We start from the raw sequence: 22,816 nt of genomic DNA, 5'->3' as shown, positions 1-22,816 counted from the left end.
TAGTCCGTTAAAAATTTTTCTCCTGTTTAGATGCCGTGTCACAAGCAGCAACGGTCAACCTTTGACTTGTTTAATTACTCGTTCATGCAGATGTGCCATCTATCAATGAACTGGAGCCTAGGAGACTATGCGAGCCCAACTGGCAGACAGGAAGTGAAAAAGTTACTGTTTAAACCGTTTGGTAATTTGAGCACCATCCTAACCAGGAATCATTTGAAAGACTTCCCACATTTACAGCAGATAATTCTATCAAGCAATGGTATAACGTACCTTAGTAGTGACATTTTCGCGGATGTACCTCATCTTGTTGTTCTCGATTTACGGAATAACAGTGTACGATTAGATCCAATTATTTTTAATAACACTCGAATACTCAAAGTACTAGAACTGAGTAACAACTCAATTAATGAAATTGAATCCGGTACATTCGATCCTCTGACGAATCTGCAGACGTTGAACTTTTCATTGAATAACTTGACGCAGCTTGAGTCCGGTATATTCGACAAACTCGTGTCTTTGACATCTTTAGACCTCAGTTCCAATAATTTAAACTCTTTGCCAGAAAACATTTTCGCAAAGATAGAAAATATGGAAGTGCTGAAATTAGATAATAACAGCTTTAACTCATTACCGACACATTTACTGAAGCAGAACACTAAACTGAAACGTATAACTTTATGCAATAATAGAAATAATATGACTCTACCCGAAACATTTTTCGGAAATCTGACGCAACTTAAAGAGCTAAAATTAGAATATAACGGTTGGATTACGTTGCCGAAAAATATATTTTGGAGTCTTGGATCATTACAAAATCTCACTTTGGGGAGAAATGATTTGCTGTCACTAGATGAAAATGTTTTTTACCAATTACGCCATTTGTTGGAGCTGGACCTTAGTTACAATAAACTGCCTACGCTACCAGATGAAATTTTCTTCCGAACGGACGAATTGATACACCTAAATTTGGAAGGGAACCGCATCACTTCTATTAGCGGGTAAGTTTGTTATTACATGTCTGCTATAAATTAAGTGTTTGTTCGGAAAGTGTTTCTACAAATTGTTATAGACTAATCCGTTTGTAAATACATATGTAGTTCTTTTAATGAATAGGTGCTGAAAAGTCATGTAGGTGACAAACTTTTACTTCAAATGGAATTATACATATATTTTCGAATGCATGAATTGATGTTACTTATTATTATCTACAAAATTATATTAAGTTATTTCTACCAAAACGATACTTGCATGTGATGGATCTTTTGGAACAAGTGATATATAAACCCAACTGTCTGTATATGTATGAACAGACTATCTGCACAATAAGTGTGCAGATAATTTGTGTCTCTTGGCTGAAATTTATCACCCTATAATAATCATCGCTAAAAACAACAAATTCGAAAAACACGTATCCCCTATTTTAATCCATAGTTTACATACATAAAGTTGCAAAAAATAGTTCAACATTTAGTACAAAAATTTAAGCAAAAGTTATAAATTCAAAATATTTATACGGTGGCACAACACATCGTACAACATAGAGTCACCAAACCTTATAAACATTGAGAGTCAAAAAAGTCAATAATAAAATATACTTTACCACCACACTATAAACCAAGAGCGAAACCATCCCTTCTAATCTAAGTCTGCGGCCTGTTACAGGCCCACAATAAAATTTCTGGAAAAGCCCAAAAAATACCGTTTCCCTCATCATCCCTACTGTCAGTTTCCTTCCTGTTGTGGTTATTTAGGTAAAGAAAAACAGTCCGGTTTAAAGAAAAATAGTATTCAATAATATAAACATATTGAGAACAAAAGGAACAAAACTGACATGTTCACGAGTTTGTAACCGACTGACGAAACTTCTAATATAATTGAATATGAACAAAAGTATGCGGCGCTCATGCTCTCTAACGACGCGTACAGACACGCTGAAAAATATAACGGGTGTTTAGTTTTTCTTCAACACTTCCTCCACTTCTTTCTTCCACCTTTGCTAATTCCCAGGTTCCATCATAGATGCTTATTCCAAAAGTTTTCCTTTTTTGAGAAAAACCGAAGCAAAAACAGAACAAATTAAACTACCAACGTAAACACATTTGTAACAGTTAGTATCAAGAGCTAGGTTATCATAAATTAAGTGTTGAGTTTTTAACAATCATCATTTCTTTGCACCAATCCGAATTCGTCCTCTCGACATTAAGTTGCCGTCGAGTACAGCGATCAAGTAGCAACTCGATTCATTTTTATCTTATCACGCAAGTTCGCGATCATACATTATATAAACTGTAGTTCTTTTTTTAACTAATTAAACATTTATCAACGAAACAGTATTTAAACATTTACTTAATTTTCAAGGAAATTACACGTACGTCTTTAACAGTTCGAGTATAACATAAGACTGGTTAAAAATTAAATGAACATTCACGGCATTGATGCGTTTTTCAACGAACACACGTCACCACTTGCAAACGACATTCACTCCATTCACACTTCAAGGGATAATTATAAACATTTCAGCCTTTAACTTTGAGGGCTATTTTCACCCCTTAAATGTAACTGATGGCCGATAAAAAAAAACTCGTCAAATATTTTCTTGAGAACTATCTTTCACATAAATTTCATTAAAATCGGTGTGTCTCGGTTCGATATGTTTCCTCGTAAGCTACGGTTTTCTTGTTTTATATCCTTTTCACTTATTCTTTAATAACGGTCTGGGACCTGCGAGTACTCCAAATATAGATGCATGTACTGTCGTGGCAGTCTCTTTAGTTAGTTCTAACTGTGTGCCCGTTTTGTAAGCATCGATTTCTTCAATAGTTCTTCACCGTTTGATTTCTCTTTATATATATAAGAATTACTCTGATATTCTCTACGCGTGTATTTTATTTCACATAACCCCTTAACAAAGACAATTATAAAATAAATTATAAAATATATTTTTATTGAGTTAAAAAATGACTTTTACAATGTTGAAAGTTGTAAATATTATCTTACATTGTAAACCTTATCATGAGGACACACTTTTAAAAATCTGAAATTTTCTTGCGATTAATATTTTAATAGACTGTTAAAGCAAGCTAGTACGTCCCGTACTAGCTACGATAGACTAGTTATGATAGACTAATACAACAAACGTCAATACAACAACAATAACAAATACTCTATATTTGTTATTTTAATAACTTCTACGAAAACAAGAAATTTTGTTCGAGCCATAATACTATTATTTATAGTTTTAGATAAGTTTTACTAACCCACTTTGTTATTGTGTTATTAATAAAAAAAATACGAGAATGGTTATTAATTAATTTGTAAAGAAATCTTCAAGATCGCTATTCAAAAGGAGTTTGCAAAATATTAATTTATTTCTTTTTTAATTCTCATCATTGCAAACACTATTATTCAAGCAAATGAAAGTGTATTTAAGAAATAGACCCATTCATAAAATAGTTGTAGAGTTAAGAACTCACGCGTATAATACATTATCACGACAAAGGGGAAAATATTGCGAAACCCGCGATGTTAAACTTCCATTTTTTAACTTGTATTGTTAAAATTGTTTTCAAGTCTCCCGCAATTTCATATGTGATTCTTTATACCTATTTTTAAATAAAACAACTAACTTTTTTCTATAATAATTTAGTGTTTCGACTTTACTTACTACAAATTTATCTTACTGTGAAAATTACAGGACCCTGTTTCAAAACTTGAAATCATTGACAGTTTTAAATATGGGACGAAATCAATTACAAGTATTTGAAGATATAATTCCTATTCTTCGCGCGTTGTCGCCGGTAAAAAGTGTCGAACTATCGAAAATATTCTTATTATCTCGTCTTGACATACCATCTCTTCACAACGTTTCTGACGGAGAGTTACTTATGTCACAGCATTTTTTGACGAAACCTTACGACTGGCTTTCATTCAATCCACATCTGCGTGTCTTAAATCTCAGTTACAACAGCATACCGCAGATATCGGTAAGTTATAAAAGAAAGAATAATTAAATAACTAATATAACTATTTTGTAATTAATGTATAAAAATAATAATAAGAATAAGAATAATTTAAGAATAATTAAAATAACTACTATTTAATTAAAATTATTACAATTAAAATAACTACTATTTAATTAAAATTAAATAAATGATATTGTACGATAGGATTGTTCGTTGCAGGATAACTCAAGAAGGACACTGACGAATTTTTGAACAAAAAATAATACATTTATTCATATAAACATACATAGGCTCTTACAAAATCAAAACCACAAAGTTCCAAATCAAATTTACAAATTTTTAAGTTTGATGTTATATAATCATAGAAGAATTTACAGAACATAGCTTTTGGTGCTCGGACTTCATTAAAAGCGTCTGGTAGCTTCTAGATCGTTGGTAGCTTCTCGTCCCAGGTTGTATGATTTGTTCCCACGTAGATATCCAATTGAGCCTTCAAGTCGCGGTTTTTGCGTTCCACCTACGTGTGACCTACTGCATGACGCCGCTGATAAATTGTGTTCCATTATCTACCCAACGGGAAGCTACGTCTTCAACCATGAGTATCAAGCAATTTTCTCTCTTGGTGATTGACAGTCGTCCGAAAAGACCTATTGACAGTACTTTGAATCTCTTCAGGTCTTTTGGTACAGTGTTTGTACCAAATCGGCTGGTTTGAGATTACCGGCTTGGTATTGTTGACACTTGACGCAGGATCGCAAGTAGTCGGCAACTTCTCGGCTCATCCGCGCCCAGAAATAACGGGCTGCAATTCAGCGGAGGGTCTGCTGGATTGCATAATGCGCTGCTGTAGGGTTATCGTAATACGTGTGTAGAATCCCCTTCCTCTCGTAAAACATTTGAACGGTTGGTGGTTTGTAGCAATCCTTACATCAGTAGGGTTACGTTCCATCGGGACACTGCAGAATTGGCGCTGTTATGAGCGCATTTTTTTCTTGCTGATCAGAAGCTCACTCCCAAATGGCTTTCTTCTTCGCTAGTTTCGTCAAGAATTGAGCTGGCAGTAAAGTTCGGCACGAATCGTCTATAGCAGGAACAGGTTTGCAGAAAGGAGATCAGCTGCTTCAAGTTCTTCGGAGCTTATGGGTCCCGTATCGCTTTCACCTTCTCAGCATCAGATAGAATGTCTTAAATAGTTAAAATGTGACTGAGGTACTTAAATCTAGAATAGCAGAAATTACATTTCTCTCTGTTCATTCTCAAGCCAAAATATCTTGATCTGTGGAAAACTGCCTTCAGGTCTCCTAAATGTTCCGTAAAGTCCGATGATAATACCCGTAAGTCGTATAAATTGATGAGTACGTTGTGTGATCCCAAACCTGTCTTCATCATCCATGAGCCGGTGAAAGGTCGCAGGAGCGTTTTTGAGCCTAAAAGGCATTCGCTTAAAACGGAAAATTCCAAAAGGTGACATGAAAGCGGTTTTATCACGGTTTTCTTCTCTTACGCTCATTTGCCGCTAACGAGACTGCAGGTCCCATGATTTCACGCAACCAGGCTTCTTTGCCGAATTGAGCAAATCATCAATTTGAGGCATTGGGTATGAATCGGTGACAGTAACGGCATTAAGTTTTCGATAATTAACACACATTCGTACGCCACCATCTTTTTTTAGTACCAGAACAGAAGTAGCCTAGGGTGATTCACATTCTTCTATAATGTCCCTTTCCAGCATCTTATAAACTTCTTTCTGGAGTTGATCAAGTTTCGCAGGTGGTGTGCGATATGGAAGTACTGCCATTACTGCGTGGTCTTCAGTTTCTTTATAGTCGACTGTTTCTGCCGTGGATGATCCCATTGCACGAAATAAGTCCATATTTTGAAGTAACAGCTCCGACTGCTTTATTTTTTTCTTTCGGTGCAGGTGTCCGATGCTTCGCCTTCTTTGATTTCTTCTATTTCGATCGCATTAATTTCTAGTCAAACCATTTTCTCGAAGAATCGAAGACATTTATCAAATAATTTGTCGAAGCCAGGCCATTCGGTTGGAACTTTTTCGATGGAAATTTGCATCGGCAACTCTGGGGTGCTTTCGAGGTATAGTTCGAGGGTGGTGTGGTTATCTTGTATCGGGCTTAATATCGATGGCGAAGATTTCGCCAGTTCTTATTTTTCCTCCCAATCCATTGCATTAACCGCTTCTTGCTTCCCTTTCTGTCCCTTGTTTGAAGTTATTTCCCCAATTTCCGACTCTTCAATAAACTCAAAGTAAGTCTTCGGTATATCAACGAATTTCTAGCTTTGTAGTGGGATATTCCAAACAATTCTGGCATTATCGATGAAATCCATCCCCAGCAGGGTCCGGTTATTTTTGCTTTCTGGAAACTCGATAAAGGTAGATTTCATCGTACGCTCTCGCAGGTGAATGTCTAATTCGATCTTTAGATCATTCCATATGCGTGGATGGTTGTCCTAGCACAATTTGCATCTTCTTCTGTTCGAATTTGATGCCCTTCTTGTTAAGTAAGTCATACAAATTTTGACTTGCTATGAAGTATTTTGCGCCAGTGTCCAGGAATGCATGACCATACTCGTCAGCAATAGATAGCTGAACGGTGAGACGGGGAAACATTATCGTCGCCATATTGACAAAGTAGAAAGCAGCTTGATTTGGACTTTTGTTAGTATTTTTCGAGCAGTTGGGACATTTGCTCTTTACAAATCTAGCTTGTCCACAACTATAACAGTTGCTCCGAAAGGTTGAAATGTATTTAATATACTACCTAACGAGTAAATAGGTTTCATTCATATCTGTTACGTAATTGTATGATTGAATGAAATAGAAATTACTTCATTAGGAAATAGAACTTATTTTATACTTTTTAGTGCATTTCGAAGTAGGCGTATTTTTTTTCTTAAAATTATTTTATCTACTTCTGGTGATGGTCGCAGGTCATTTCCTTTTGACGTCGAAGTAGCCTGGAATCGACACTGGTTGCAATGGATGCTTGTGTGCCTGGAACGTCTACAAGTGTTGCAGTGGTCACGATCCTTCGAATATGGAGTCATGAATTTATGTTCCACTGCACAGCAGTTTCTAGTTTCTTTTGCCAGCCTTCAATTTCTCGAACCTGCTTGATTAGGTCCTAAAAATTAGAAACTGACTCTCGCGGGATTTTGGTACGTAGTGATGAACTTAAAAGACCCATAGATCATGTCCAATTGAATTTTTTCTCTGTGTGGTTCCGTCAGTTCCGCGAGTAATGTGCGTTTCTGTTGTCGAATTCGTCCGTCTGGGTGTCGTCTTTTTGCGTTGATCGGAACAGCTTCGTATATATCTGATGCACTGGTTGTTATGGGGCGAACGTAGATCTTAATAATTCGATCGCCTTTTGCCACGATAAAATGTCATTTTTAACCTTTCCTTTTAGTAAAAGGGGTAGACTCTTTAAAGCGTTCTCGTCGCTAATATTTTCAATCTTTTTAAAAATGGAAATTGTCAATGTGACCGCGTGGACTTTTCCATAGTCGTAGGCCCATCGAAACATGCAGTACATTTCGGAAACCTGCCACGCTTGACAGGTTGCCTTCCGTTCAAGAAATCCAATAATTTTGAAAATTGGGATGTAGACAGTTGGGCTAGGAAAGAAAAAGGAGTCTCCCTGGAGTTCCGGTCGGTGAAGGTGAAATTCTAGAATTTAGAGATGGTGTCCCGGAGTTCAGAGTCGAAGGAGTCCTGGACATCCGAGCAGGAGGAGTCGTGAGGACTACTCTTATGTTTAGCGCCAACATTGTAAGATAGGATTGTTCGTTGCAGAATAGCTGAAGAAGGACACTGAGGAATTTCTGGACAAAACAAATAATACATTTATTCATATAAACGACTGTTCGCGCGCTGGGTAAAATATTAACTATTTATAGTTAATTTCGAAGGTTGTAAATCTTCATCGACCCGTGGCGTTTCCACAACTTGTTACGGTAGTGGAATTATATGTAGAATCATTATTGTAAGTAGAATTTATAGAGTGGCTCAGAGTCCTCCACACTGGTGTGCCCAAGTCAATGAAGGATGTAGATCATCATCCCACTAGTAATAATGATTGTTGTATTTGATAGTGACTATAGTTTGTGAAAGTAAGTATGTTTCACCGAAGGTAATGTAAGACTCTCAAAAGTAAGTATGTTTTAACGAAGGTAGTCTAAGACTGACTTAGTCACCTCTAACAGCCAGAAAAGAAAGCATTGGAGGAAGTTCAAGACGTTAAGGCGTTACCAAAAAGGACCAATCAGGACAGATTGTTATTTGGAAAAGATAGTGATTGGTGTGATGGTTCAGCGAATGAGATTGTAAGGCTTTTAGCCTTCACTCCAGGGTTGTAAATAACGTGTCGTTAATAAGGTGACCCAAACAGCTAAGTGATTTGGGTCCTTCAAAAGAACTGAGTATTGGGGCGCACTGCGAGACTGCTGAATGATCGAGCCCGAGTGCCATGGCCTGCCGAGTACGCAAGGATTTTCGTAAACATTGCACACCGCAGGGGTGCACAGTTTTAGGACCATGGAAATAAACTTCTTTAAGAAAAGATATATTGGTGTTAGGAAAACGTGCTTTTCTGGCCTGTTAGAAGGCTATTGTCAATTGTTAAGAACGTCAAGCTGTGGAGACGTTCATGTGGTCTTAAAGATCCGTTTGAAATTGCAAGAGTGAAGGTTTGACAAGACACCCATAAATATTACGCTAATTACATTCCGAGCAACTCGGAACAACGACTCTTACAAAATCAAAACTACAAAGTTCCAAATCAAATTTCCAAATTTTTAAGTTTCATGTTATACAATCATAGAAGAATTTACGTAACATAGTTTTTGGTGCTCGGACTTTACAATTTAATAATTATCGAAAGTTATAGTAGAGGTGTCTGCGAGGTTCTTCCGTCCATGCCCTGGTAGCCGATCGACGGTGGAATCCTGCCGCTCTCACCATCCCAGGGCGGCCAAGTTAGAATCCCTGTACTCTCCCGTATTGAATCTAAGCTAAGTCTTGTACTCTCCTTTTCTCTAAAGGACGACTGTGGTATTCACTTCGCTCTCTTGCAATGGAGCACCGCAGGAATCAGCTGCGTTCGCGGTTATGATAGCGATATTCATATTTCCACGTTGCTAAAGACCCGCGGGCAATCAATAAAGTCGCGTTTCTTTGCACAGTCCGCTCTCGCAACATTGTGAACGTTCCGCGAGTTTGCTATCAGCGTTCTCGAAATTTCGATTCGTTCTTCGACGCGAGGCACTCAGTGTTGTTAGAATTTTAATTTTATTATTAGCATAAAATTTCGGGAATCAGTTAACATTCTATTCATTGGAATAATTTCTGACACCAATGGCTTGCTCTTTCTAATGTGGAGAAAAGAACATAGACCGTTAAATTTAAATGACATAAAGACATTGCAGTAGTTACAAATGTTTAAATGTCCCAAATTTCCAAATTCTCATACTCTACAGTTTCTAAACTGGTCAATCTTTTGAACTTCCAAAAACTTAATTACCAAATCTAAATTTTTAAATTTGTCACTTTCTAAATTTTGAAATATCATTTAAACATGTTTAGGACGTTGGTACCAGTCGTAAAGATTTAAACCAAACTAAACGGAAATTCAAATTATTTTATGATTGATTTCACCTAATCCGATACAAATTTAGTTCAGTAGATTTTATAGAGAGATAAGTGATCAAGAAATATTATACTTGTCGTGGTTTTTGGGGAAATAAATCAGTGTATGTGTGAAAGAATAAAAGGAATGGTTAATATATCAGAAAGGCGGTACAGAGATGTTAATCACGGAGCCACATGTAGAATTGACTGACGCAGTCGCCGTAGACCCGCCGAAAATTGACGATCTGTGACTACCAAAGCAACGAACATACCGAACATTACCCGTAGCCGAATCAGCGTAATAAGAAAATAACAATACTGTCTTTTGAGACAAATCGTCACAGCACCTACGATATTCAGCGAGGCAATTAATTATTCTTTCTCACAATCAGTATTTACATCTTATCGTGCAAATATTATACATGAACTATCTAATAATAAATAATTCACAGTAATAGTTCAAACATTTGTGATTTAATGTTTATTAAATTGAAAGTCTCTAACAAAGAAACTTATTCCTTACTTAAATTCGGTACAAAGAAACATTAATTTTAATATTTAGCATTGTAATTTCTTCGAACTTTAATTTCTAATTAAAGATTATGTTAATACTCCGAATACATAAGATATTTATTTATATAAAAACTCGTATATGCATCTAATTTGCCTGAAATCGACAAGTGAAATGATGATGCTTATGCATATAAATTTGGTTTATCGCCATTACTAGTAATACTAATGGTTTAATGACAACGATACGATGATATTAACGACTCCACGGCATCAGGATTAAGAAAAGAAAGGCGAAAAATCATAACAAAAATTATAATACAAATTAAAATAATCGATAAAAGATCAGTTAACTGGTGACCAAAGCTTATAATTGAGAAATTACATTTTAATTCTCAATCTAAAGTACTGTAATTGTAAATTGAATTCTAAACTTATCAATTTTAAGAATTACTGTAAGTTTGTTCGAAATTAAAAGTACTTTTTATTTGATCGAAATTCAATTTCGAAATAAATTTTTACTGTTACTAAGATACAATTAAATTACAAACTTAATTTTAGTTCGCGATCAGAAAGAGTTTCAATTAATAATTGCATATGTAACGTAAATTAAAACCACACAAAATTAAAATTTACAATCTAAAAATTTTTGTTAAATTTTCAATTACAAAATTAACAATTATTCAGTTAACAAGTTAGAGATAGTTCTCTTTCGTAACGTATTTAAATATCCTGTATAACTGGAACATTCAGTTCTTAATCGAAAAATTGGAAGTCGCAGATGCCTGTCGCAGATAAGATTTTAATAAATATTTTGGTCGATTTTCTACGTCATTTATTCGTTGTTTTGTGCATTCAATTTTATTCTATTTATTTGTTTCAAGTTCCTGTATTATATGACTTTTTTAGACTACAGATTTGATATTTGTGGAAAGTAACATTATATTGGACCTACGACATAACAAAATCCAACACATTCAGCTCAACATAAAGGAGGAAACGGGAAATTATAAAGCAATAAAAGGACACATAGAAATATTAGTCGCTAATAATCCTATAATATGTGACTGCAATTTATATGACTTTCTTTATTACTTGGACGAAAAAATGCGCCCTGCTTTTCAACAATTTGTTCATATAATGCCAGAAAACTTGACGTGTAATGGACCAAAGGGGACGAATGGTACAGTTGTGAGCAAATTACAATGGAAAACCTTTAAATGTCCAAAATCAGAATCATGTCCAACCAAGTGTTCTTGTTGGAAAATACCAAACAAGGAAGTATTTTTAATCGATTGCTCCTACAAAAATTTAACGGCAGTACCAACGAATATGAATGGTATTCCTTATTATCGTAGCGAAATAAATCAATCTATTGGAATTCCGCTTTCAACGAAATTACGTCTTGCGAACAACAACATCAGCGATGTGTCTGTGAAGGAATTGCCATTGAATGTGGAGGTATGTAAAGTATTTATTTCTATGGAAATTTGAATTTTAGTTATTATGCACGTGAAATTGTTATATATGAGCATATTTATGCTAATATTTGTCACGATTATATTAACGTACGTTCCCAGAAAAAACTAACAAAGATATTGAGGACCTTTAAGCGACCAGAGTGTACTTTAAACTTACTAATGTTTTACTAATGCTTTAAATAATTTTAGCATTCAGTAGACAGAAGACGACCTTCGTTACCGTTATTATTTCAGTTGTCCCCTGAACTATGCCTGTTTCAATATAACAAGCTAATATAACGCCACAGTGCAGATTCTAAATAGCAACCATTGTTTTAAAGTTAACACAATTGAGTTAAAAGTATTAGCATAATAATTCATGATAACTAAGTACATTCAAACTAATTATTCGTATCCTAAAGTTTTCGCGCGTGCTTCACATTCTTTGTGGATTTCACTCTATCTCCGACTTTCCTCTTCTTGCTTATTTTTATCATATCTGAAATATAAAGTATTCTCTACATCTAATTGCAAGATAACTAAAGTAACTCTGCTGATGTAAATCTTTTCACAAGTTTTTATGAACCTCTTAACAAATTAATAGTTTTAATAGTTTGATAATGAACGGTTTCAGGTTTTGGAACTGCATAATAACAGCATTAAAAGATTGAAATCAGAAGTTATACAATATTTAAGATACTCCACGACCCTAAAAATGCTTACACTACATGGTAACCCATGGATATGTGATTGCGACTCAAGGGATTTCGTAGACTTCATCCAGTCACAAACTTTTAAGCGGATTCTGAATTTATCAATGATAGAATGTAGAAATATCAGAATTCCCATACTAAAGATAAAAATGGAAGATTTTTGTCCAAACAACGTTATGATATTAATAATAGGTGCAAGTTTCGCTGTTATTATGGCTGCATTAATCATTAGTACTATAATAGCACTATATTATCGATACCAGCGAGAGATCAAGGTATGGTTGTATGCTCACGAGTTCTGCTTATGGCTGGTAACAGAAGATGAATTAGATAAGAATAAGTTGTATGATGCGTTTATCAGTTATTCGCATCATGACGAAGATTTTGTTGTAAATGAACTTATCAAAAAGTTGGAAGATGGTCCTAGACCTTTCAAACTATGTGTGCACTTTCGTGAGTGGCTCGCTGGGGAATATATACCAACTCAAATTGCTCGTTCTGTCGAAAATTCAAGACGGACGATAGTAGTATTGTCAACTAATTTTCTAAACAGCGTTTGGGGACGGATGGAATTCAAAGCAGCACACTGTCAAGCTCTCAGTGAAGGTAGAACAAGAGTGATTTTAATTCTGTATGGTGAAATCAACGTCACTGATGACTTCGACCCGGATCTTAAGGCGTACTTAAACATGCACACATACATAAAGTGGGGAGACCCTTCATTCTGGGATAAACTACGATACGCTCTACCACATCATCCAGAATTAAAAAATAATTACAGTTATGGGGAAACTGTTTCGGACACATTTGCTTTAGATGTAATTAGGCAGCAGTAAGAAAATAAGGGGGAAAATAAAAGAAGGTTCCGAAATTATACAATCGTATGTAACTGATTTTTAACTTTTTTTGTATGAACGATTTTGTTTGAAAACACCACGTTTCCAAATAAAGTTACAAGAATATAAAAAGAAGTTGATTAGTAGAAATCTACGTACAACCGTCCGATCCCATTTGTACTCCAGATGTTTATATTTTCGTCACGTAAAAGCACATATACCTACTGTGATGTTTGTGAAACTCCGATGACAGACCATCAGGTCATCTTTAAATTGTTCATACTATCGTGCTGTTCTTTTGCGTGAATTTTCCTTTTAGAGAACTTTACAGAAATATAACAGAGTATATTTCTGTTATCGAAATATTGTAGAGAATAAATATACAGCTGAGACGACACTGAACAACTTTTTCCATTACAAAAATGTTGGTTGTACAGTGAGCTCATTAACCTAGCAGCGACAACGCCTATTATGCGGTGTATATCTTCTTTTCCAGAAGATCAGGGTTGGTGGAACGACGTTGTTACATCCGAGGAATACAGTACTGATTCGTAACAAGCAACAGTTTTGTGATTCGTAACAAGCAAATTTCTATCCCCTCTTCTTTGTTTGAAGTCGGCCGCTGAGTGAGAGATCCGAGAAAAAGTGAGAGGTCCGCGAAACCGAAGAAGTCATAAATTTTCACGGTCGACCGAACAGTTTAGTGGAAAGAGGACAGAACATATATATTGTTTTCTCACTCTGATGCATAGCGATTCTGTCGTTCATTCATTTAATTCTACATTGATTCGTAATAAGCCACTCGCTCGGATCTGGCCAGTTGCTTGTTACGAATCCGGTACATTATATTGTTTTCTCATTCTGATACATAGCGATTCTGTCGTAATATGACATTTTTTTTTAAATCTAATGGTTGACAGTGAACAATAATTTGAGGTACATTTTTATCTATAATTTTAATTAATTTTTTTAACAAAAATAGAAAAAAGTTGAAGGAAAAATTATAATACACTATAAGTATAATAACACTATAAGTAAGTATAATACACTATATACAATATATAATACTATATGAACTATGTACAATGAAATGGTCATAAAACTAGCTGCTCGTTCAACCATAATTTTTTCCGAATTGCTTTATTGTCGCAGTAATGGCGATGACCTACTATTTTTTGACATCAATATTTCTTAAACTGCTATGTAGGTATATGTTTATATTCACATAATTGTAAAAAGATAAGGCAAAGTGTGACAAATTAGGAAGTGCAACGTATTCGATTCATCTGATTCTACATCGATTCGAAATAAGCCACTCGTAATAAGCTACTGGCTTGGGTTTGGGCAGTTGCTTGTTACGAATCCGGTATATTTTTCCATTCATGAAATTTTACTTCTATTAAAAAGGGAAAGCATGCTATGTTCTGTCCTTGTCTAAAGAATAACATCGCCGCGCGACCGATTACTTTATAGTATACCGCTACACCCAACCCCCTGTTTTTTCTACGCCGTCACCGTCCTCGCGCTCGGGAACAAAGGCAAGCCGAAAATATACCTGATTCGTAACAAGCAACTCGCCAGACCCGAGCGAGTTGCTTATTACGAATCAGTACTGTATTCCTTTTCCGTCGGTATTCGGGTCGCGACCGAATTGACTCGCAGGAATGCATTAACGCGGCATTCTGCGAAGGCGATCGCGTAACTCCAAAATGTGCATGAGTGACAAATGAGAACTCGATTTGGCACACTTTCGGGTACAAAAACCGCCGACAAGCGCGAGTAAAGAGTTAATGGTTGATAGTTGATAGTCGATGGTTGATGGTTGGTTGTAGTTGATTGTTCGTGACTTTACACTTCGAGGTTTCCTTCGCGCTCGGCCAGCGGTCATTCGCGTATCGTATCTCCGGGTCTGATAATACAAGACCCGTAAACAGTTAACTCCGGGAGTGCGTGCGCCATCGCGTAGGTCCACCGCAAGGATAAGACTATCATCGACGTCCAGAGAGGCGAAGCAGTACCCGAAACCAAGCCACCATCAGTCACGAGTGTAAGTGCGTGTGAGAGAGAGAGAGATCATCATTGTAAGTAAGGAACATATACAATAAAATCTAATATAACCAACAAAAGGCTTAGTCAGTTTCGGAAATAGCCTCCATCGAATTCCCCTGATTAAACTAAAAATCGGAAACCGGCTAAGGTCAAGGTGTGCGTCAGCACTTTAAGGTTAAAGAACCGCAGAATAGGCCGCGACGTAACAACGTAATTACGGAGATATATTTTCACAGAAGTAGGACTTCTTTTAAACAATGAGTGAGTCCGATATTTTGTGAATTTAAAATAGACAGGAGTTAATACATTAGTTAATCATTAGATATAAAGCTTCTTTTGATGAATAGAAATGTTATTTTTCCTTCAAAATGTGCGAATTTGTTGTTTCACATCTTCGTAACAAGTGACAAGAACGAGAGATACGAATTTGGTTAAGTCAATAAAAAATAATTGGTTTATCCCTTATCTATTAATAAAATATAACATATTGTTGCAATGTAAAGTCGTGACTTATAAAGTGAAGTTGGTCCTGATCACGAATGGAAGCAGTCTGCAGAAGTTGTCAGGCGGGACGAGTGGATCGAGTGGTCAGGACTTCCGGTAGCTGAGAGCAACCTCGGTGTTTCAAAACTGGAACTACGCCAGATCTCAAGACAAACAGACGTATCAACTCTTTGTATAATTTAATAAATACTTTCCAAATTCTTGTTAATAGTAGTTTATATTTTGAAATAATGTTGGAAATCCTAACGAACTATCCGACTTTCTCTTCTACATCTGGCTCTTCCTTTATTTCCTTTACCCTATTGTCCACTTTCTGCGCTTTCCTGTCTGTCTAATATCACCAAAACATGCCTCTTTAGAATTTCCTACAGCTTCAAGATTTTTCCAAGGTCCCGCTAAAGCACTTCCACATATCCTAATAAATCACTTCTTTTTTTTTTAAGCCACCTCCTTCGCAAATAACCTAGCCAATGACTTTTCCTGTTCCCACACCCTTATCCAAAATATCAACCAATAGTTTCCTTCCAATAGTTTACATTTTCCTTCACAACACCGTTTCTCATCAGGTTTTATCCATACTTCACCGTGACAAAAACAACTTTTAAAACTAGAGTACTAGAATAAGGTTTAGCTAGGTATACTGTTGAACAATAAATTGTTTATTGAATTCACTTCGAGTTATTCCTGACTCTGGAACTCCAACAATAAATTATGGTAACACGTGAGGAAACTCCTCAGAGCAACAATATAAATAAAGTATAATAATGTACAATGTATTCTTAATTACTTAATTTGTTTAATTCAAAAACTAAGTTTCAACAAATATTTTGGTAAAGGGAAAAGTTGTTCTGTATTACCTCAACTACCACCCCGAAAATTATATGAGACGCGAGTTTCTCATAAATCAATAAATAAATCAATTCCTGCAAACGTTTAATTTTAAAAATGCAGGAACAACTTATATTAAACTTACCCATTGATCTATGAAAAAACTAGCTTCGATAAATAATATTTGTGTCACTGGGTAGATCCACCGATCAGAGCATCAACAGTTCATGTCCTGGCAGGGTCAATGAACTCTCAATTTATTTCACTGTCTCTTTCTAATAATTGCACAACATAAGCACGACCGGTAAACAGACCGAATGAAAACGCGGGAACGATTATTCATAGATGTGCATGTTTAACGATACACTATTCTCATTATAAGATATCCGAATTGAGGAATCGAAATTATATTATATTTTATTAGAAGACATTGTTAGACTGGCCACGGATCGCGGTTTTGTTCTCGATCGCGAGGCACATGTCCTGAACGGTTGCCATGCAACGATGATATGTTGAACGACTGCGGCGCTGCGTCGATCGACAGTCATCGTTTATTGTCGAAAGAAACGTGTCGAAATAAAACGTATCGTTGCTTTTAATCGAAAATTCCGTTTTCTTACTTTCAAGATACAGTATTGCCTCGAAACAAGCAACAGTTTCGAGCCTCGAAATTAGCAAATTTTTATCCCCACTTCTTTGATTGAAGTCCGCCGCCGAGTGAAAGATCCGAGAAGGAGTGAGAGGTCCGCGAAACCGAAGAAGTCATAAATTTTCACGGTCGACTGAACAGTATAGTGGAAAGAGGACAGAACATATGTATTGTTTTCGCACTCTGATGCATAGCGATGCTGTCGTCCATTCATCTAATTCTACATTGATTCGTAATAAGCCACTCGCTCGGGTCTGGCCAGTTGCTTGTTACGAATCCGGTATATTATACATAGGCATGTTCCATTCACGAAATTTTACTTGTATTAAAAAGGGAAAGAATGTTATGTTCTGTCCTTGTCTAAAGAATAACATCTCTGCTTGACCGATTACTTTATAGTTTACCGCTACCGTCGCGTCGTCGCGCTTGGGAACAAAGGCAAGCCGAATAGTATACCTGATTCGTAACAAGCAATTCGACAGACCCGAGCGAGTTGCTTATTACAAATCAATACTGTAGTATTAAAAAGGGAAAGCATGTTATGTTCTGTCCTCGTCTAAAGAATAACATCGCTGCTCGACCGATTACTTTATAGTTTACCGCTACCGTCGGCGCGCTCGGGAACAAAGGCAAGCCGAATAGCATACCACCCTCGAAATAAGCGACTGGCCGGTCCCAAGCGTGTTGTTTGTTTCGAGGCAATACTGTAGTATAGTTTAAATTATTTATGAATATTCGTTCACGTGTTTTCATTTGTCCTATTTACGTGTCGAATTCACAGTGAAAATTAGCGCAAATTAGTGAAAAATGACAGAGAAAAGTGATAATAAAAACTAACAATGAAAGATGATAGTGATAGGTGACAGTGAAGTTTCTTGAGAGTTTTTTGAGAGTTTCTGTATGGTGATTTATCTATACTAACAATAAGGATCGGTGGATCGACCCGGTGATAAAGATGCATTTTCATCGTTATTCTTTGCAGTTCAATGGGTGAGTTATATTTAAATTTGTTAATTATTCAATTCGAATTTTTATTTGTTGAATAGAAAAGTTATTTATTTTTTTAAAAATGAAAATTTGTTCTTATTCATTATCATAATATCTAACGAGAATTATTTTCCATATTTTATCTATTATTTCTTTGCCATAACGAATAAACGTATCGAATAAATTCGATTTATTCTGATTACGTGAGTAGGGACTACTTTTGTTATTTCTTATTCATGAATTAATAATAATTCAACAATAATCGAGATTTTTTTATTCATTATTCGATGTAACTTCCATCTAACAGCTTTCTATTATACCGACGTTATACCGACGTAGTATCGATACATTTGTTCACGACGACGATCGGCCGTCATATTCGAAGTTACCGCTCACGCTGTCGCGCGCCTGGTCTATGCGCGCTCTCATTGCTCAGTGTTTTTCACTAATAACTCGAAAATGCAGCTTCAACCAATATTTTGGCAAAGGAAAAAGCTGTTCAGAATTGCCCCACCTAGCATCCCTTTTCGTTTCTTACGGTAATTGTGGGACACCCTGTATACATATCTTTTAGTTGCAATCATTTTATTACATTAATTTTGAGTTGAATTAGGTTATATGTTTCATAAAACCGAATGTTAAGTTAGTTATTAAAAACAAAATTTATGTATTATTTCACTGATCTGAGTAAATGTATATGTTGTCTATGGAAATTTCCATGACGCTACGTACTACGACGTCAGCCCCAAAATTCCTGAAATTACCGCGCAAATCCTAGAGAAGGATAGAGATATAATTTCTATTTACAACATTATTAGGTATTAAACTTATTAATTAACTAAATCAGTAAATATGCCGATGGGGGAGCCAGCTCCGATGACCTTGGGAATAAAAAGTGGTAAAAGTGTGGTAAATAATGTTGTGAAGTGAGGGGAAACCGCGGGGGAAGTGAGCGGTGAAAATTTTGTGAAAATCGAAAGTGGAATAGTGAAGTTATAAATAAAAAACAAAATTTCGGTAATGGCGACCTCCACGCCACGCGAGGGAAAGCATGGTGTTACGGATAGAACTAGCCAATCGAGGCATTTCAGAGCAACGAAATGAGAATTTAAAGGCATACATAAGATTTAATGAATTTAGCGGGGTTTTCGAGGGCGACAGGTCAAAAGCAGCAGGCATGGCGAGTTTCCATGCCTCGAAGCTCTACGTGCACGGGGAAACCTGTGGCCGTATTCGTCGAACACCATGAGTGTCTCGGCATGAAAAATAATTTTAAGAAAAAAAATACACCGACTTCGAAATGCACTAAAAAGTATAAAATAATTTCTATTTCATTCAATCATACAATTACGTCACAGATATGAATGAAACCTATTTACTCGTTAGGTAGTGTATTAAATACATTTCAACCTTTTCGGAGGCGGCGCAAAATTAAAAGATTTTCTTGAACATGTCAACCTTTGCACAGCCGAACATAGGCAAAGCTTGTATAGCTATTTTTTTTTCTATACATATAACTCGACAGCACGCCGCGAAGTAGGTGTTAATGCGTATAGAATGGAACTATGGTCTATCTAGATTCATAGAGTATGCGACGAAAAGACTCGATCGCCGCATATACTATAAAGATAGAGCCCATCTGCCGCAAATTTGGTAATTCCCGCGTTGTGGGCTCCGTTTATAGGTTCTTAGATCCATGGCTTCCACATGCGAACGAAGTCGATTCAATTTCATTTATATCAGAAACGTTGCGAAATGAAGATGCAGTCGTTACATTTACGTATATTACCAGATATATCTATAATGGTTCGTATTCTTTTTCAGGATTTATTAATTTCCAATACGCCATACCACAGTCAACTGGTTATTGGCAGCAACGTTTACTGAGGTATTTTTAATTTTGCGCCGCCTCCGAAAAGGTTGAAATGTATTTAATACACTACCTAACGAGTAAATAGGTTTCATTCATATCTGTGACGTAATTGTATGATTGAATGAAATAGAAATTATTTTATACTTTTTAGTGCATTTCGAAGTCGGTGTATTTTTTTTCTTAAAATTATTTTATTTCACGCTTTTTAGTGGAATGGGGAGAATTTTATAGGATACTGTGAGATAGTTCTTCCGGGCTTTTTTTTGTCCGCGTAAATGCCATGAACATAATTAAGTAAAAGACAACATGGATATTCGTTTTTCAATTTTTTTTTTTTATTAATTGTTGTAAAATTGGTAAATATAATCGGCGATTGCATGTTGACTCATACACCACCAGAGGCACGGAGGCATACGTAGAATTCAATATACAGTATTCACTCCATAAATGTTAAAAAGATCTCTACCGTAAATGTTAAAATTGTATCCCCACTACTGGGGGATCCCCCTCGAAATCAGTCAAGAATGAAACAGGATCGGTCGCCGAAACGACGAGGATTGAATATCGGTGAGACACATACTAATGCAAGCAAAGGAAAAGATTGTAACTTTCTTATTTCTTACTATTTTTTTTTTCATGAAACTTTTACTGTTGTATTTGTCTAGATTTCCTGATTAAAATGACACCAAACATGATATAATTACGTTAACAATTGTGTGTGTAACGAGTGATTAAAGTTTTTAACATAAAAGAGGACGGCGAATAGAAAAGAGAGAGAAGCAGAAAGTTGACGCGTTCGGCAAACATGAAACACTCGTGCGTCTTCTGTCTTTTAAATTCAAAAATCAAAATTCTTTATTTTTGGGGTTTAATCAATGAAGCTTTGATTACCGTATTCGTCTCGTTTTTCTGATTAAAATGGTACCAAACACGGTATAATTAAAATCATAATTACTTGTATAGCAAGCCTTTAGAAGGAATTCGCACCTCTACCGTAAATGTTACATCCCAAACTTTTATGGCTTGTTACATAAGTAATTACGATCGTAATCATATCGTGTTTGGTGTCATTTTAATCAGAAAAACGAGACAAATACGATGGTAAAAGTTCCATTGACGAAAAACCAAAAATAAAGAATTTTAATTTTTAAATTTAAAAGACACAACACGCACGAGTCTTTCATGTTTGCCGAACGCTCGAAACTCTATCCCTCTTTGTCTTTTGCATGGCTGTCTCTTTCTACGTTCGGCACACCACAAAGAATGTAGGACCTCTACCGTAAATGTACAATCGAGACCGGCAAAAGTAACATTTACGGAGTGAATACTGTATTAGTAACAATAGTTTTTCGCTAATAACTCGAAAACTAAAGCTTCCCCTTAATTGCGGATAAGGAAAAAGTTGTTCAGAATCGTGCCCCTGATAACATATTAAAAGGACATTAAAATCGTCCAAAGTTGATTTCAAAACTTTTCAACAATTTTTCGCTAATATCTCGAAAACTAAAGCTTTCCGCGAAATTTTTATATGAACAAAATTGTTCAGAATCATGTCCGTGATAAGATATTAAAAGCGCACTAAAATCGAGAAAAGTTTATTTCAAAAGTTGCCGGTTTTTTTGCAATAACAACACTTTGCAATTGAAAAATGAAAAATTTTTTGATAATGGTACCAATGGGGAGTCAGAACCTACCAGATGCAAAAGGTTTCGTTCCGATCGGTGCATCCAGCTAGGCGTAATAGGCGGGCACACATAGAAAATAAAAATAAAAATAATAATAATAATAAAAAAAAAAAAAAAAAAAAATATACTGATCGAATTGAGTAACCTCCTCCTTTTTCGAAGTCGGTTAAAAAACACCATCGTAGCACCGGAGGTAACCAATCCGCCCGGGAGTGGTGGTGCTCACCAAAACACCGAGGGCCACTCCGCTCGGGAGAGGTGAGAACCCGGGCGGAGGCGAGCTTGCTTGCTCGAGTAGCAACCGATCCCAGTTGCACTCGAAGACTGTTAGAAAGTCTAATAGAAAAGTAACAATTTCGCGTGTTGAATATGCGGCAGACGCGTAGAGACTGGTGCATGGACAAAGAAAAAACAAAAGAGCATATCGGCAAACGCAACGCATAACCGCCAAACTGCATGCTCACGCTCACGCACACGCTCACGCACACACACATACACAGTAAACTAAGAACAAAGGACTTCGCAACGGAAATTTGACTATGTCTAACGAAAACGATAGATAATTAATTTTTCTAAGAAATGTACATGTGCGTGGTGCACGTGGCAAAAGTGGCACGTGGCACATGCTCTGAAATTCCGAGGAAATGCCAATTAATAAGTATTTGATCCACCGCGAAATGCCGGCGAGCCCGGGTGCGCACTTTGGCAGAAAAGAAAGGCACTCCTCGGCGACGTCTCCTGATGCGTAATTAACCGACTTCGAAAAAGGAGGAGGTTACTCAATTCGATCAGTATATATATATATATATATTTTTTTTTTTTATTATTATTTTCTATGTGTGCCCGCCGATTACGCCTAACTGGATGGACCGATCAGAACGAAACCTTTTGCATCTGGTAGATTCTGACTCCCCATTGGTACCATTATTTTCGAGAAACGAGTACAAAGGCGCGGACCGCTCCGTTTGATGGCGGGTACCGGCAAGTGCCGGCGCGACATCGGTATCGGCGCGCGGCGTGGCGGCGCGGCCGCAAAGAGCGGGCGGCGCGGCATCGCAACGTTCGGTCGTACAGGGATGACCGCGAAGCCAAGGTCGACGGAGGGCACGTGGC

General features: G+C 36.4%; 2 protein-coding genes across 5 annotated transcripts in view; both read left to right on the top strand.

Annotated features, from left to right (window-relative positions):
* The window catches only part of LOC105663427 (uncharacterized), a 160,082-nt gene extending 144,193 nt beyond the window's left edge, over window positions 1-15,889 (top strand). For all 4 annotated transcript variants that reach the window (XM_076540550.1, XM_076540549.1, XM_076540548.1 and 1 more), the window contains 4 exons: window positions 31-998; window positions 3,695-3,983; window positions 11,029-11,580; window positions 12,214-15,889. In XM_076540550.1, coding sequence (XP_076396665.1) covers window positions 31-998; window positions 3,695-3,983; window positions 11,029-11,580; window positions 12,214-13,128 — 2,724 coding nt within the window. In that variant the 3' untranslated portion in view covers window positions 13,129-15,889. The remainder of the gene's footprint in view (window positions 1-30; window positions 999-3,694; window positions 3,984-11,028; window positions 11,581-12,213) is intronic.
* The window catches only part of LOC105663894 (uncharacterized), a 209,075-nt gene that overhangs the window by 100,961 nt on the left and 85,298 nt on the right, over window positions 1-22,816 (top strand). The gene's annotated exons all lie outside the window — the stretch shown is intronic.

The sequence above is a fragment of the Megachile rotundata genome, chromosome 15, assembly GCF_050947335.1.
Source record: "Megachile rotundata isolate GNS110a chromosome 15, iyMegRotu1, whole genome shotgun sequence".
In the NCBI taxonomy this organism is placed as follows: Eukaryota; Metazoa; Arthropoda; class Insecta; order Hymenoptera; family Megachilidae; genus Megachile; species Megachile rotundata.
The sequence above is the reverse complement of the archived record's forward strand: the minus strand, read 5'-3'. Positions and strand labels throughout refer to the sequence as shown.